At 42.0% G+C, this 14,961-nt stretch overlaps 1 protein-coding gene across 4 annotated transcripts in view; it reads right to left on the minus strand.

Moving 5' to 3' along the window:
- Positions 1-14,961, minus strand: part of MYO1E (myosin IE) — a 205,057-nt gene that overhangs the window by 102,609 nt on the left and 87,487 nt on the right. For all 4 annotated transcript variants that reach the window (XM_027123173.1, XM_027123174.1, XM_027123171.1 and 1 more), the window contains exons 3-4: positions 6,407-6,496; positions 3,264-3,358 (exon numbers count right to left, since the gene is read on the minus strand). In XM_027123173.1, coding sequence (XP_026978974.1) covers positions 3,264-3,358; positions 6,407-6,496 — 185 coding nt within the window. The remainder of the gene's footprint in view (positions 1-3,263; positions 3,359-6,406; positions 6,497-14,961) is intronic.

A 14,961-nucleotide genomic window follows, 5' to 3' on the forward strand; every position in this document is an offset into this window, starting at 1 on the left:
GTTACTATCATTACTCTGAATTCTTTTTCAGGTACATTGCCTATTTCCTCTTCATTTGTTTGGTCTGGTGGGGTTTTACGTTGCTCCTTTATCTGCTGTGTGTTTCTCTGTCTTCTCATTTTGCTTAACTTACTGTGTTTGGGGTCTCCTTTTCACAGGCTGCAGGTTCGTAGTTCCCTTTGTTTTTGGTGTCTTCTCCCAGTGCGTAATGTTGATTTAGTGGGTTGTGTAGGCTTCCTGGTGGAGGGGACTGGTGCGTGTGTTCTGGTGGATGGGACTGGATCTTGTCTTTCTGGTGGGCAGGGCCACCTCTGGTAGTGTGTTTTGGGGTGACTGTGAACTCAGAATGATTGTAGGCAGCCTCTCTGCTAATGGGTGGGGTTGTACTCCTGTCTTGCTAGTTGTTTGGCATGGGGTGTCCAGCACTGAAGCTTGCTGGTTGTTGGGTGGAGCTGAGTCTTAGCATTGAGAAGGAGATCTCTGGCAGAGCTCTCGCCGACTGATATTACGAGGGGCCAGGAGGTCTCTGGAGGAGTGATGTCCTAAACTCGGCTCTCCCACCTCAGAGGCTCAGGCCTGACACCCGGCAGGAGCACCAAGACCCTGTTAGCCACACGGCTTTTGGGAAGTCTGAGGTCTTCTGCCAGCGTTCAGTAGGTATTCTATAGGAGTTGTTCCACATGTAGATGTACTTCTGATGTATCTGTGGGGAGGAAGGTGATCTCCACATCTTATTCCCGTGCCATCTTGAAGGTCCTCCTGTTGCTCTACTTTTTATACTGTATTATTCACTTTTATTTAGTTTTTTGATTTTTGAACAAATTTTGAACTTGATATTTTTAGATAATTTAAGTCATTAACATATCTGCATTGCCCATTATTCCTATCACAATCACATACAGGTACCATCTGTACCTATAAATGGAGTTATGTGTTTTTTAGCCTGATTTCCTTATCCCTACTTTATAGGAACATATTTCTTTATAAATCTTGTATATTCCAGATATAAGATATGAAAGGGTTTAACAAGGCTTCTTTGTAGATTTATTTCATCAATTCCTTATCTAAAGCTTCATTTATTTACTTTTCTTCGGGCACATTTCCCAATGGCAAACGTCCTTTGAACAACACACTTCATCAATGCCCTGAGACAGCTTTAGCAGGTCCAGTCTCAGTCCTGTAGACGTTTCTGAATCCCAGGGTAATAGTCACTTGCAGTGTTCAGGTAGGGATCCTTGCCACGGCAGCCAGGAAAAGGCCCTGACCTTTGACCCGGCCTCCATTCAGGCTCTCTTACTCCCTCCTGGCTGCCCTGCCCCACTCCTCGGCTGGAGCCTGGAACATCTTAAATAAGGAAACTATCACAGACTACTGGAGTCATGTCAAAGGGACAAAGAAGCCAATACAAAGGGCCTTCACTGGCCAAAGGTAGGACTATTTGAGCCTAAACGAAAACTGCAGCGTTGTTCAACAGGTAAGGTATTTAAAATCTACCAGTGTAGAATGATACTGAAAACAAAAGCATTTTACTTTGCTGCTAGGGTATCAACTCATTGCTTGAAAAATTAGTAAATAAAGACAACAAATCAAGCTTTTTAATCTAATGTTCCCGTATAGATTGTATTTTATGGTAAACAAATAAAAATTCCAACTAATAAATTAATGTAGAAGGGATCATAGAACTAGAAAATGATTCTTTTTCAACCATCAAGTAAATGATGATTGTGAAATGAGAATTTATAATGGATTGACCCACTGGAAATCCGAACATCACACAAAGACAGACCAACAGGCATTACGTGCACAGCATCAATAATGGAGCATTTTTTTGCCAAATAATTGAACCTGAACCTGATCAAGCTGTTAGATCTGTCAATTTACAGGAATAGAGAGGACAGTGCAAAGTCACGGTATACAATTAGCTAACACCAGACTACAGAAAATTCTGCAGGACAAACCTTTTTCTTAACAAATAAATAAATACTAAGAAAACAAATAAATACTAAGAAAACAAAAAGAACAAGAGAGAAGTGTTAACGACAGACTTGAGAGACACAACCAGGACAAAGTGTGAGCGTTTGGAACCTAAATAAAAATGAATCAACTGTAGAAAAGAATTTATAAGACAGTCATGGAACTGGAACACTGATAATATTAGATGACATTGAAAGAATTATTCTTTTTTTTCAGGTGTGATAAGAATGATATTTTCGAGGTACACACTAAATTATTGACAAATGAAATGATTTTCTCCCTAGGATTTGCTTTAAATAATCAAGTGGGCCAGGGTGGGAGGACTAGGTGAAACAGGATTGGCCACTATATTATTATATTGTACACTATTAATAGTTGTACAAGCTGGATGACAGATACACAGGTGCTTATTATAATTCTCTTTCTAATTTCGTGTTTGTAAATCTCCATAAAACCTTTTTTATTCATTTTTGAAAAATGAAGGACTAAAAAAGTAACTAAAGAAGATGAACGCAAATATGACAAAATGTTAAAAAACTGTCAAGTTCTAAGTGATGGAAATACAGACGCTTACGTTTTCTGTATACTTGAAAATGTTCGTAATGGTAAACAAAATCGTAAAAGCACTTCAATCCAGCAAAGACTCAGCGCTAGGTCAGGTTACAAGGATTGTGAAATGTAGTTACAGACACCTAATGCTGGCATGGACCAGTAATGCCCTCAGAAAATTAAAAGCAAATGATAAAAAACCAAAAATGTTCAAACTCGAACTACTGGACTGGCCAAAAAGTTCGTTCAGGATTTTCTGTGTTATGGAAAAACCCAAAGGAACTTTCTGACCAAACCAATATTAAATTATTAAGGAAAAAGAAGGACCTAGAGAAAAATACTCCAGCTGAGAAAACAGTGACACATGCTTACTATACTTGCAACATAAAGGATCTCCAATTCAGAGTAAAGCCACAATACAATCAAATGGGAGGGGAGGTGTCTTACGATTTTATTTCAAGGCCTGATGACAATCAGAGAAAGATCCAGCTAGAACCATGTGCCCTAAGGCCTTAATACCTTAAGTGACAGGGGTATAAAAAGCAACCTCACAGAAGCTCAAACGTTTATGAATTGGAGTTATAAAACAAACCAAGGCAAAGCTAACAGGCTCCTTGCTACTCGGATACATTAACCAGCCTCTGGAATTAGCAACTACTGCAAAAGCATTGCTCTGTGACAGAATCCTAAGTACAGCATGGCCTCATGTTCCCTGGACCTAAGAAGGCTCTTTTCCATACCTGATGATGACACACTGGTTCTCTCTGTCAATGATCATGTTTCTGTACATATTATCTGCAAGAGCATAGATATGTGGTGGGTTTTCATACTGTGCCTGGAAAAGAAGAAAAAAAAAACAAAAAAACCATGGTCAGTTAGAGCAACACGTTACATTTCTTTTCTTGGCCTTGGAAATGAATATACCACTGTATAGTTCCAGTCTTAAAGGTTGCCTAATACAAGAATCATAACTTGCTAAGGTCATGAGGAGGTACACCTAAAGCAATGAAGATGGAATTTGGAAAGACTCTTCTGTAGGCCTATGTGTGATTCAACCTTCAGACATAACCATTGTCTTCAGATACTCCGAACCACACCCTTCCACCCAGCACACCTCTGTAGACCACATTCCATTTCTAAGTGTTTCTGAAGACATTTGGGCAACAGGTCTTAGGAGGGCCTTACTAAAAACCTGGATCTGACTGGTACTAATTCAGAATTTCTACAGTTTTTTTTTTTTTCTAAGAGGTAAGTTGAAGATCCTGGGACCCCACAGGAAATTAAGTGAGACTATATGAAAATAAGGAAAAAACTTAAAAACTTTCCATTAGAAGAAGGCAGGAGGTGTGGTTCTTTAAAGAGATAAACAGATTTGACCAGTTTGTCCCATCTCAGTATGGAAAAACAAAAAATCCTACCACACCAAGATAGCGGGTTTGTGCTTTTATCTCATGGGATATCTTAGCTATGCATAAATATAAATCCACCAATAAATTCACTGCGTCAGGATGACTGCAGCCCTGCTTCCTTCAGTTTCTTGGCACCACTTCCACCACTTCCTCAAAAATCACTAAAAAGAATAATACTTCATCTGGTGGAAAGCTGGAGGAAGAACACGCCTTAAATTTAAGACTATCTACCATAAAAGAGTGAAAAGAAAGCCAAGTCCAGAGGGAGAAGACATTCAGACTCTGTCTTGCCCTTCTCTGGTTCGCATCTCTAGAGTGGGGATAATAACGTCCATGGTACGCATCTCACAAGGTAACTGAGATGAAGGATGGGAAAGTAATTAGAAAAGGTAAGTAAGACGCAGCGGTAAAGCAGAATCTACTTAACCCAGCTTTGAGTCTTGTTACACAACAAGTTACTACAGTGTAAGGGGCCTGGCCCAGAAATTGCCACTCACTGCAAGCTCTGGTGGATCAGAGTGGAGCGACAAGGGGTGAGAGACTGCTCGACGCCTGCACAAATGGTAAGCACTGGTGTTTCCAGTGCCCACGGCTCCCCACATGTGAGCGGGGGGCTCAGAAAGGAAACTGCTCATGAGGGTCTAGCTTATTCCTGGGACTGATGGACTGAATAATTCTATACAGGGACAAAAATAATGTCATTGCTGCCTTCACCTCATAGTGAGAAGGGATGCGTAGATGGCACTGCAGGATAAGAGTCTTAAATTGTCTTCTTCCAGCCCAGACTGCTCAAATTATTATCTTTAATACCTCTTTGAAAACAGGGAAACAGGAAAAGAAAAGAGGATGAGGCACTGCTCTGGTGGTCCAGTGGTTAAGACTCCCAGCTTCCACTGCAGTGGGCACGGGTTCAATCCCTGGTTGGGGAACTAAGATCCTTCATGCTGTGCTGCGTGGCCAGAAAAAAAAAAAAAAAAAAAGGATGGAAAATAGAAGGAAATGGAGTAGAGAGAAAGCTATGAGCAGTGGAGGGAAAGGAGTGGGCAAGTCATTGCCCAATAAGGCTTCAAAGTCACTTAGCTAGTTATACTTGACCTCTGCACGTCACTTTTTAGTTTTCAAATTGGTTTCCCATCTATGGACTCATGGTACTTCTCAGCTACTGATGAGAATTATAGGGTAAGCATTTCCTCTACCTGATCTTCCCTTACGCTTGAAAGAAAGTCACTGAGACCTGACTTCAACTCCCAGCTTCAACACTCAATATATTCAAGTACTTTACCTCTCTGAGCTCCAGTTTCCTCATCTGTGAAATGGGGATGAAGAGTAATCCGTAGCCAGCATACAGGGCTGATTTATTATGGTTCCAAGTGTAACATAGTACCTGGCACTAAGTAAATACCGATTTTACAACATTCTGTTACCACTAGCAGTTAAAAATAAATATATATTAAAACTTCTAGGGCATATCTTTAAAGAGAACTCTTCAAAAAGATGAATGGTCTGAAAGGGACTCACGTAGCAATGCTTCACAGAGAAATGGGAAGAAACAACACGAATACACAGCACTTCCACCCACCCCGCTTTGGCTGTCATTGAGGACGCCAAGCCGGCTCCGTGCCTGCTGCCCCGGGGCCCTGCTGATCAGGGCGCCAGGGCAGGGCCCAGCCTCTACTGACAGTGTTTCCCTTGTGCTGGGCTTCCATAAAGGCAGCATTATCAAAGGTCTTTCGCGTGGCAGCCTCCTTCGGCTCCAGCTACCAGCACCATTCATCTGGCAACAACGGGGTGGGCTCTTGCTCTGGGTAAATTGCCTTCCACTTCAACTGATGAATTTGTGTGGGCTCCCTTTTGTTTGTTTTCCAGGGGTCAGGATTAATGAACGCTCTTGTGCTTCTGCTGGAAAGGAAAGAGGGAAGGAAAAAGATGCAGAGATGGGGAGGCCTGGGGAAGTGATGAGCCATGGGATGAAATATATTAATTAGGATTATGGATTCTATTTTGATCACACAACTGAAATGGCTATGGAGCTGGGTCTGAATAGAGATCAGGGTCACATTAATAAATGCAGTAATAAAAGATTCATTTTTCATGTTCCACTCATAGCCACAGCTTAAGTGATTTGCAGAGAAAAGTTCCCGTTGTCCTATTTATTTTTTTTTTACCGAGTAGTGTTTTTTTTTAGTCCTTAGAATTTTGTGACATATGTGGAAGGAGGAAGATGCCTGAAGCTGTAAGTCTTACATCCTGTTTAACTAATTTTGTATATAACGTTCCAATAATAATACTCCTATGCTTTTTTGAGCTGTACTCTGAAGAGCAGCACATTATTAAAAATCAAACAATGTCACCTACTTGCGTTTCCCCAATAAATAATTCATAATAAGAAAATGCAAATGTATTGCAAACTTCAATTGCCCATGCATCATAAAAGCCCCCAAACACTACAGTAATTTAAGTGGCATGTAACTTACCGCTCCTTGGTACATTTCAATTTCCTTTTCCCCAAAATATGGCATCTGCTTGAAAGGGTTGACTGAGATTAATACAGATCCTATATATGTCTGAGTTTAAATCCAGTTAAGGTCTATCATTAATCTTCATAGCTACACATTTTTTGAATTAAGCAACCAGATGTTATCAAGAATTCATAATGATTGTCCCAAGGAAAAGCTCACGTTTGTCTTCTAAAAGATTACAAATAAAGACAAAAGCAATTACCAACTAGCTCAGGTTTTGTTCTCCAGGAAGAGTAATTAACTTAATTACCTAAGTGTTACTAAAAGAAATCGTTATTTTAAGTGAATTGAAGCACATTCTTTCAAGACTGATGACATGCACAGCTAGGAAAAAACGAAACAAGTGACCAAGGAGTAAAAAGAGCAAATATTTTTTCCTTGGAAATTTCATGTCTCTTAGGTACACTAAAAACATATTCATTTACCTGTTTAACAAGTAGAGGGATATAAGATGAACTGAACAGTCCTGCTCTTTTTTTTTTTTAATCTATTTTTGGCTGCGTTGGGTCTTTGTTGCTACACACGGGCTTTCTCTAGTTGCGGCGAACGGGGGCTACTCTTCGTTGCAGTGCGTGGGCTTATTGCGGTGGCTTCTCTTGCTGCAGAGCATGGGCTCTAGGCACGCGGGCTTCAGTAGTTGTGGCACGTGGGCTCAGTAGCTGTGGCTCGCGGGCTCTAGAGCGCAGGCTCAGTAGTTGTGGTGCACGGGCTTCACTGCTCCGGGGCATGTGGGATCTTCCCGGACCAGGGAGTGAACCCATGTCCCCTGCATTGGCAGGTGGATTCTTAACCACTGCGCCACCAGGGAAGCCCCAGTCCTGCTCTTTTGAAGCTCTGGAGAGCTGAGTTGTTTCCATAAGTGGTATTCAGAGCAGAAAATTACAAACCCACATAGATCAGGTTTAGGGAAGAAGGTTTTATTTCTGTGTGGGAAATCCCAGAAGGCCCCGCAGAAGACAATGTGTTACATATGCCCCCAAAATGAAGTGTTACTATAACATACAAAATATTTCCATTTATCATTCAACAATCAACTAGTTTGAACTGGATGTCCACAACACGCCAGGCATTGTTACAGATGCAGAGATACAGCAGTGAACAAAATGGACAGAAGAGATAAAACTCCCTGCCTAGAGCCCGTGCTCCGCAACAAGAGAAGCCACCGCAATGAGAAGCACGTGCACTGCAACAAAGGGTGGCCCCCACTCGCCGCAACTAGAGAAAACCCATGCGCAGCAATGAAGACCCAATGCAGTGCAAAATAAATAAATTTAAAAAAAAAGAAAGAATGTAAAGCTATGAGATTTCCTCCTCCAAGGGTACATTTATATATTCACATATTAGGACCTGAGTGTCAAATAGAGCAGCACAGGGAATCTGGTCAGATTGCCTAGCTCCGCACACCCAGTTCTATTCTACTCTGACCTTGAGTCACATCTCTAAGCGGTGGTTATTGGACGATGGGGTAAATAGGACCTACTTGATAGGTTCGTTATGAGAATTAAATGAAACAGTATAAAATGCTCAGCACAATGTGTGATATGTAGTAGAGGCAATGTCCTTAATTCATACACTTCAGGATGCTCATTCTGTCACGTTAACATCTCTGGGATGCAGCGCTGGTATTATTATTGAACACAAATGAGCCAAGTGTGGAATGGATCATATAATATTTAAAAATTAATACTTATACATGAAAGTGAGAATAGGGTATGACTGGGTTGCAATTTTGCTTGCTTTTTCACTGAACAGAAAGAGCTTCAGAATTGAAAGGGCTGAACATGAAACAGTAGTAGACAAGATGGGGTCCATTTTCACTGCACATCCAGATACACCCAGCACTGCTCTGGGGTCAGGCCATGGCACTAAGAGAAAATGCAGATGAGACAGTGAATCATAGCCGAAAATCACTACAGAGTCACAGACGAAGGGCCAAGAGCAAACGTATTTCCAAGTGCCAAAGTCAGAGGAGGCCAACCACACGTCAGTGGGCTATTTTTTTTGAGGTAAAACTTAGAACGGATAAATTTATTGTTAGAATTATTAAGCAGGTCAGACGTCTTCATAGTGTTACAGCCAAGACTAAGTGTTGATGATAAAAACACTGATCGAACACATACATGTATACATGGCACTAATCTAAGCTCCTAATGACAATCCTGTTACTATTTTTTTCTTTTTTTTTTTGCGGTACGCGGGCCTCTCACTGTTGTGGCCTCTCCCATTGCGGAGCACAGGCTCCGGACGCGCAGGCTCAGTAGCCATGGCTCACGGGCCCAGCCGCTCCGCGGCATGTGGGATCTTCCCGGACCGGGGCACGAACCCGTGTCCCCTGCATCGGCAGGCGGACCCTCAACCGCTGTGCCACCAGGGAAGTCCCCTGTTACTATTTTAATCCTATTTTACTAGGAGGAAACCGAGGCATAGAGAAATCTTCAACATTCAAGAAGTACAGCACTGCTACGACCATATTCATTTCAGAAGTAGATGCCTATGCCTACCTCCATCCCCAAATAGGATCTTTCCATGGAGGATGGTGCTCCTTCCTTAGTTGTAAAGGGACTGCTGTGGATGTCACTTGTCCTAGATAAACCAATCCCTGCACTCAGAGAATAAAGAGCTGCCAGAGGACCCAAGCCAAAGGAATCACCAACCCAACCTTGTTCCCCAATAAATAAATCTAGATTGGGTTGCATAAGAGCTCCTATAGGTACCAACATTTAAAAATATTTCTTTATTTATTTTTGGCTGTGTTGGGTCTTCGTTGCTGCATGTGGGTTTTCTCTAGTTGCAGCGAGCGGGGGCTTCTCTTGTTGCAGAGCATGGGCTCTAGGTGCACAGGCTTCAGTAGTTGTGGCTCACGGGCTCTAGAGCACAGGCTCAGTAGTTGTGGCGCACGGGCTTAGTTGCTCCGTGGCATGTGGGATCTTCCTGGACCAGGGCTTGAACCCGTGTCCTCTGCAATGGCAGGTGATTCTTAACCACTCTGCCACCTGGGACGGTCAGGAACCAACATTTTTTTACTGTTAATAGTCTGCTATGTGAAAAGACATCTTGTAAAGTCTTGATTTTCACTAAGTAGTCTACATAAACTCTGGCAAGGAGACATTCAAAGAAAAAAACCTCTTTTGGAATATTCTAGGCCAATCCTGAATCCATGACTCAGATTGGAAGAGGGATCCAGTAAGGCTCTCGCGGGCGGTATTATTTGGGAGGACTCCTGAAAAATAAAGTTTGGTTTGAAATGAATAACGCTGTTCCTATCTAGCTACAAATTTACTTAAATCAGAATGGAGACAAGAGAATTTGATTTGGAAGTTAAAGGAAACAAATATGTTTTTCCCACCTGCTTGGGTCTGCAGAGACCTCAGCTACCTCCCTGACAGCACAGGTCATCTACTGGGTTGGGCCACTTCTCCAGGTAACTCTAATACTCACTCCCGCTCCCTGCTGCATAATTCAGGTGTGCCTTTGGAAACAGCTGTTCCGTCATTGTCTCCACCCACACGACCTTTAGCTGGAAAGGTGTGGCCCAAGGTTAATTCTCAAATTGTATGCAGATACACAAGGTTATGATTAAAAATTTAAAAAAAACGGAAATAAGATAAATGCCATCTTATTTAACAGCATATGCAAGACAGAAGGCAGCTAATAGATCTTTCATTGATTGTTTCCCAATTACTACTCTGTGGATCCTTGTACTTTCATCAATCTGCAGCAAGAATGACAAAAAGAGAAACAGTGCCCTGAATTTTTTATAAAACCCAATGTATTCAGTATAAAGGACCATCCTTTATTCTTACACTACTTCCTTTCTACTTTTTGGGTGTTAAAATATTCTTTCTTTTATGAAATGTGATGGTAGTGCAGCTCCTGTAAATTTGTTTTTAATGGTCTTATAAGGCAAGGTTAAGAGTTTAATGGTTTTTTTTAAAAAAAAAAAAATTTAAATAGCCAGTGAATTCCCCCAAACTGCCCACACGGATGTAGTCGACCTGCCCAGACTCATCACTGAGGTGGGGCAGGGAGGTGAGGTGATTTGCATGAAGTCACATATGTGGAGACGACAGAGCTGGAACTTGAGCCCCTGGCTCCGGACACCAGACTCACGTTCATCTCACTGCAGTGGCTGCCCCCCAACATGAACTGATGGCCAAGGGTCAAACCTCATTCAAATCAATGGCGCTGCCCTGAGCTCCGGTTGCTCTGGCACAAGTGTCTTAACTCCTAATTCAAGGGCTGAAAATGCCAAGCACACTTGAGCATGTGGTCTTTGAGGAAAAACAAGTTTGGAGAAAGTTGGACCAAATGAGCATGGAGTGCTTTGTACAGGAACTATTTTTGTCAGCCAAGTGGCTATAAATGATATCTCACCAAGCAGAGGGAAAATACTGCAAGGTTTCCCTCCTATATTTTAGAATGTAATTGTAAGAAGTGTGGAAACACTCAAAAAAAAATAGATAGTAAATGAAACCTTCCTCGTCTTAGGATAAATAGCTGAAAAAAATGGGTTTTTGTTGGTTAACAGTGTTCGCATTTTCCAAGTAGATTTTTTTTCTAATGTGGAACAAAGAAATGTTCAGTCAGCCTGAATGCATTAACAATTGATTGTTCCAAATGCTGACCTTCAGTACGAAACAATGTGCTGCTATTAGATGTAGAATAGGTAAAATGAGCATTTTTATAACTTAACCTAAAGGCGAATCTCTTCTTGTCTTAACTATTAAGCTTAGGAGAGAGAGGGGGAAAAACTCATTCAAAATAATGCTACTCTATCATAACATTCCCTTGGCATTGAACTTATAAAGGAGGCTTCTATCACTTATCAGAGGAAAAGATTCACAGTTAGACCCTTGGTATTATTTCATAAACATCCAACAGAGCCATCAAGCTTCCTCAAAGCTGAAAGCTGCTCTGTGCTATTGCCGGAAAGCACGCTGATGCCGAGTTTCTCATATACTGAGTGGGCAGAGGTTTCTACAACACGAAGTCTATTAGTGGTCAACTAACTCATTTCCTTGGAAGAACACACGATTAGTCAGTCATTGATTCAAAGACATTAATTCAAAGGCTGGGAATCAGCCCCCTCTCTGTGAGTCACTTTAAAATTCTGCTGTCTGAATATAAAAAGCGAGTCATCATAGTCAACAAACTTTCAATGAACATCTACTATAATGCACCATGCCAAGAATTATGCAGGAAACTAAGAAATAAACAAGGCAGGATGATGCTAAAATTAACAAGAAAGCACATGTATGTATAGATATGTTTATATGTGAGTAAATTGAAAAATATACAACAGGTTAATAGGAACAAACCTTATATGGTGGGATAGCAGGGGATTTTAATGTTCTCCTTTCTAGTTAACTGCATTTTGTAAATCGTGTTAAATGAACACATATTGCTTTAAAGTGCTTTTTAAACTTTGCTTTTTAAAAGGTATAGAAGACATAGTCCCTGTTCTTAGGAGTTTCTAGTGTTTTAGGGGTAAACACGATCTGTACGGAGAAAAGTGAGTCTGTCTAGGTTGATGATGGGCTGGCTGCTGATAACGACTGACATATTTTTCTTTTCTTACCCAGCTGATCAAAAACCATGCCTATAGGGCTTCCCTAGTGGCGCAGTAGTTAAGAATCTGCCTGCCAACGCAGGGGACACGAGTTCAAGCCCTGGGCTGGGAAGATCCCACATGCTGTGGAGCAACTAAGCCCGTGCGCCACAACTACTGAGCCTGCGCTCTAGAGCCTGCGAGCCACAACTACTGAGCCCGTGTGCCACAACTACTGAAGTCCGTGCACCTAGAGCCCGTGCTCCGCAGCAAGAGAAGCCACCGCGATGAGAAGCCCGTACACCGCAACGAAGAGTAGCTCCCGCTCGTTGCAACCAGAGAAAGCCCGTGTGTAGCAACGAAGATCCAACGCAGCCAAAATTAAATAAAATAAAATTTTTTAAAAGAACAAACCATGCCTATGTAAATAATGTAATAAACTGAGTCCACGTTCTAAGAACATTCCAATGAATAATGAGTTCAACTACATCCACCGGAAATGAGTCTTCTATGGGCTTGTCAATAAACCAATCCTCCATTGAAAAGCTTCTATGGGGCTTCCCTGGTGGCGCAGTGGCTAAGAATCCGCCTGCCAATGCAGTGGACACGGGTTTGAGCCCTGGTCCGGGAAATTCCTACATGCTGCAGAGCAGCTAAGCCCGTGCACCACAACTAATGAGCCTGTACTCTAGAGCTCTCGAGCCACAACTACTGAGCCTGAGTGCCACAACTACTGAAGCCCGTGCACCTAGAGCCCGTGCTCCACAACAAGAGAAGCCACCGCTGTGAGAAACCTGCGCACCGCAATGAAGAGTAGCCCCCACTCGCGGCAACTAGAGAAAAGCCTGTGTGCAGCAACGAAGACCCAACACATCCAAAAATAAAATTAATAAAATAAAATTAATTAAAAATTAAGAAAAAATAAAATAAATAAATAAAAGCTTCTATGGTAAAATGCATTTGAATGTCCAATAAGCAACTTTATCATTGAAGTTTTGGAACAGAATTCAGAAATACGGCAGGGGGTTTCCCTGGTGGCGCAGTGGTTGAGAGTCCGCCTGCCAATGCAGGGGACACGTGTTTGTGCCCCAGTCCGGGAAGATCCCACGTGCCACGGAGCAGCTGGGCCCGTGAGCCGTGGCCGCTGAGCCTGCGCGTCCGGAGCCTGTGCTCCGCAACGGGAGAGGCCACAAGAGTGAGAGGCCCGTGTACTGCAAAAAAAAAAAGAAATATGGGAGGAACTTATACACTTGCCTTAGTGTACGATAACAATAACTAACGCTTACTTTGTACTCACTGCACTCATCATTTCATTTTACCCTACAACAGCCTCATGTGGGAGGTTTTATCATCACTCCCATTTCACAGGTGAGGAAATCAAGGAACACAGATCACAAAACTCGTGGAAGGTCACCAAGCTCACGCAGATTAAAGCTCGAAGCCAGTCTGTCCAGATTCATCCCAACTCTTCCTGATCCGTCATCGGCCAGTTTCCGTGTGCCTTAGGTCTTGCACATAAAAGTGATTACAACCTTTTAATAGATGATAAGCCCAGATAAAGTGAGCATATTTCAATTTTTTGACCAAATAAAATGAGAACTTAAAACCGAATAAAACTGCGTTCATACAATTAAAGGAAGCTCTGTGCAGGTATCTAGGAGTCAACAAATGTCTTCTGCAAAGGATCAGAGAATAGTTTAGGCTTTGCGCATCATAGGGTCTGTTGCAAATACTCAACTCTACCATAGTAGCGTAAAAGCAGCCACAGACGGTAAGTAAACCAACAAGCATGGCTATGCTCCAATAGAATCCTGTGGTGGGTGGGATTCTGTGTTTAGGCAGCGGGCTTCCACACCTGATCAAGATGCTATTATAACGTGGCTAATGAATCCAAATCTATCTATTAATGCTTAAAAGCAGAGGTTGAGGGATTTAACTACCCAGATATTTGGAAAAACTTCCTGTGGTAAACAAGAAACAGCACAGTATTGGTTAGAACCCTCCAAGTGCCTTGGAATAATGTCTACCAGTATTAACCCCTGGTGAGTTGAACTCCCTCCTCACCAATGATAGCATAGGCAGTCCCTGCAGAAGTACTGCTGCATTGCTACGGGTGCTTTTACCTAAGAGTCAAAGGAGTGGTGTAAATAATAAACAGAAGCTACGAATGTGAAAACTTAACCTTCCCAAGGTTTGGGGGTTAAAATCTAAAATGTATGTTATGATAGCTGCAAAGACTCCGCTTGGAATGATCATCCAGAACGTCATACCTTCAGAAGCCACCAAGAGCATCACGGTTAACTTTCTGGTACTACTATATAGATTTTCACAGACCCTTGCTTATCTATAACCAACTCCACAGTAATTCTATTAAAAGAACTTTACATAGTTGCACCAAACAGAACTCCTGAATCCTGTAGGAACTTAAGCAACTATCACAGTTCTCTGTTTATAATGAAGTCAACACACATTTGAATCAAATTTCCATTCTGAATTTTTTAAAGTCCTACCAAAAAAAATGGTATCTGGCAAGCTAAAACTGAAACATAAAGAACTCAAGAATATCAGACATTTTCAACAGTTCATCTTCACTTCTCTCTCATGTTTCTTTTCATGAACATAAGAATGCAGAAAAACTGGCAAAATGGCATATTTTTTTGCACGAGGCAATCTTTTTTAAACCTTTTAAGTCTGGACTTAACTGTCTCTGCTTTGCAATCAGGGAGCGCTATCGACAGAATTCTGCAGACCAGGACATTCTCTAGGAAGAGCAGAGGTTTTAGACACCACGTGCGTGGCTAGAGCACTTCAAAGGTACAGTGCCATTGATTGAAATAGAGGAATACTGGCTGCATCCTTTTTTTTTCTGGCCACACGGCGCGGCATGTGGGATCTTAGTTCCCTGACCAGGAATGGAACCCGTGCCCCCTGCAGTGGAAGCACGGAGTCTTAACCGCCAGGG

This window comes from Aethalodelphis obliquidens, unplaced genomic scaffold (genome assembly GCF_003676395.1).
Source record: "Aethalodelphis obliquidens isolate GAN/ISIS:26980383/991018 unplaced genomic scaffold, ASM367639v1 scaffold26, whole genome shotgun sequence".
Classification (NCBI taxonomy): Eukaryota; Metazoa; Chordata; class Mammalia; order Artiodactyla; family Delphinidae; genus Aethalodelphis; species Aethalodelphis obliquidens.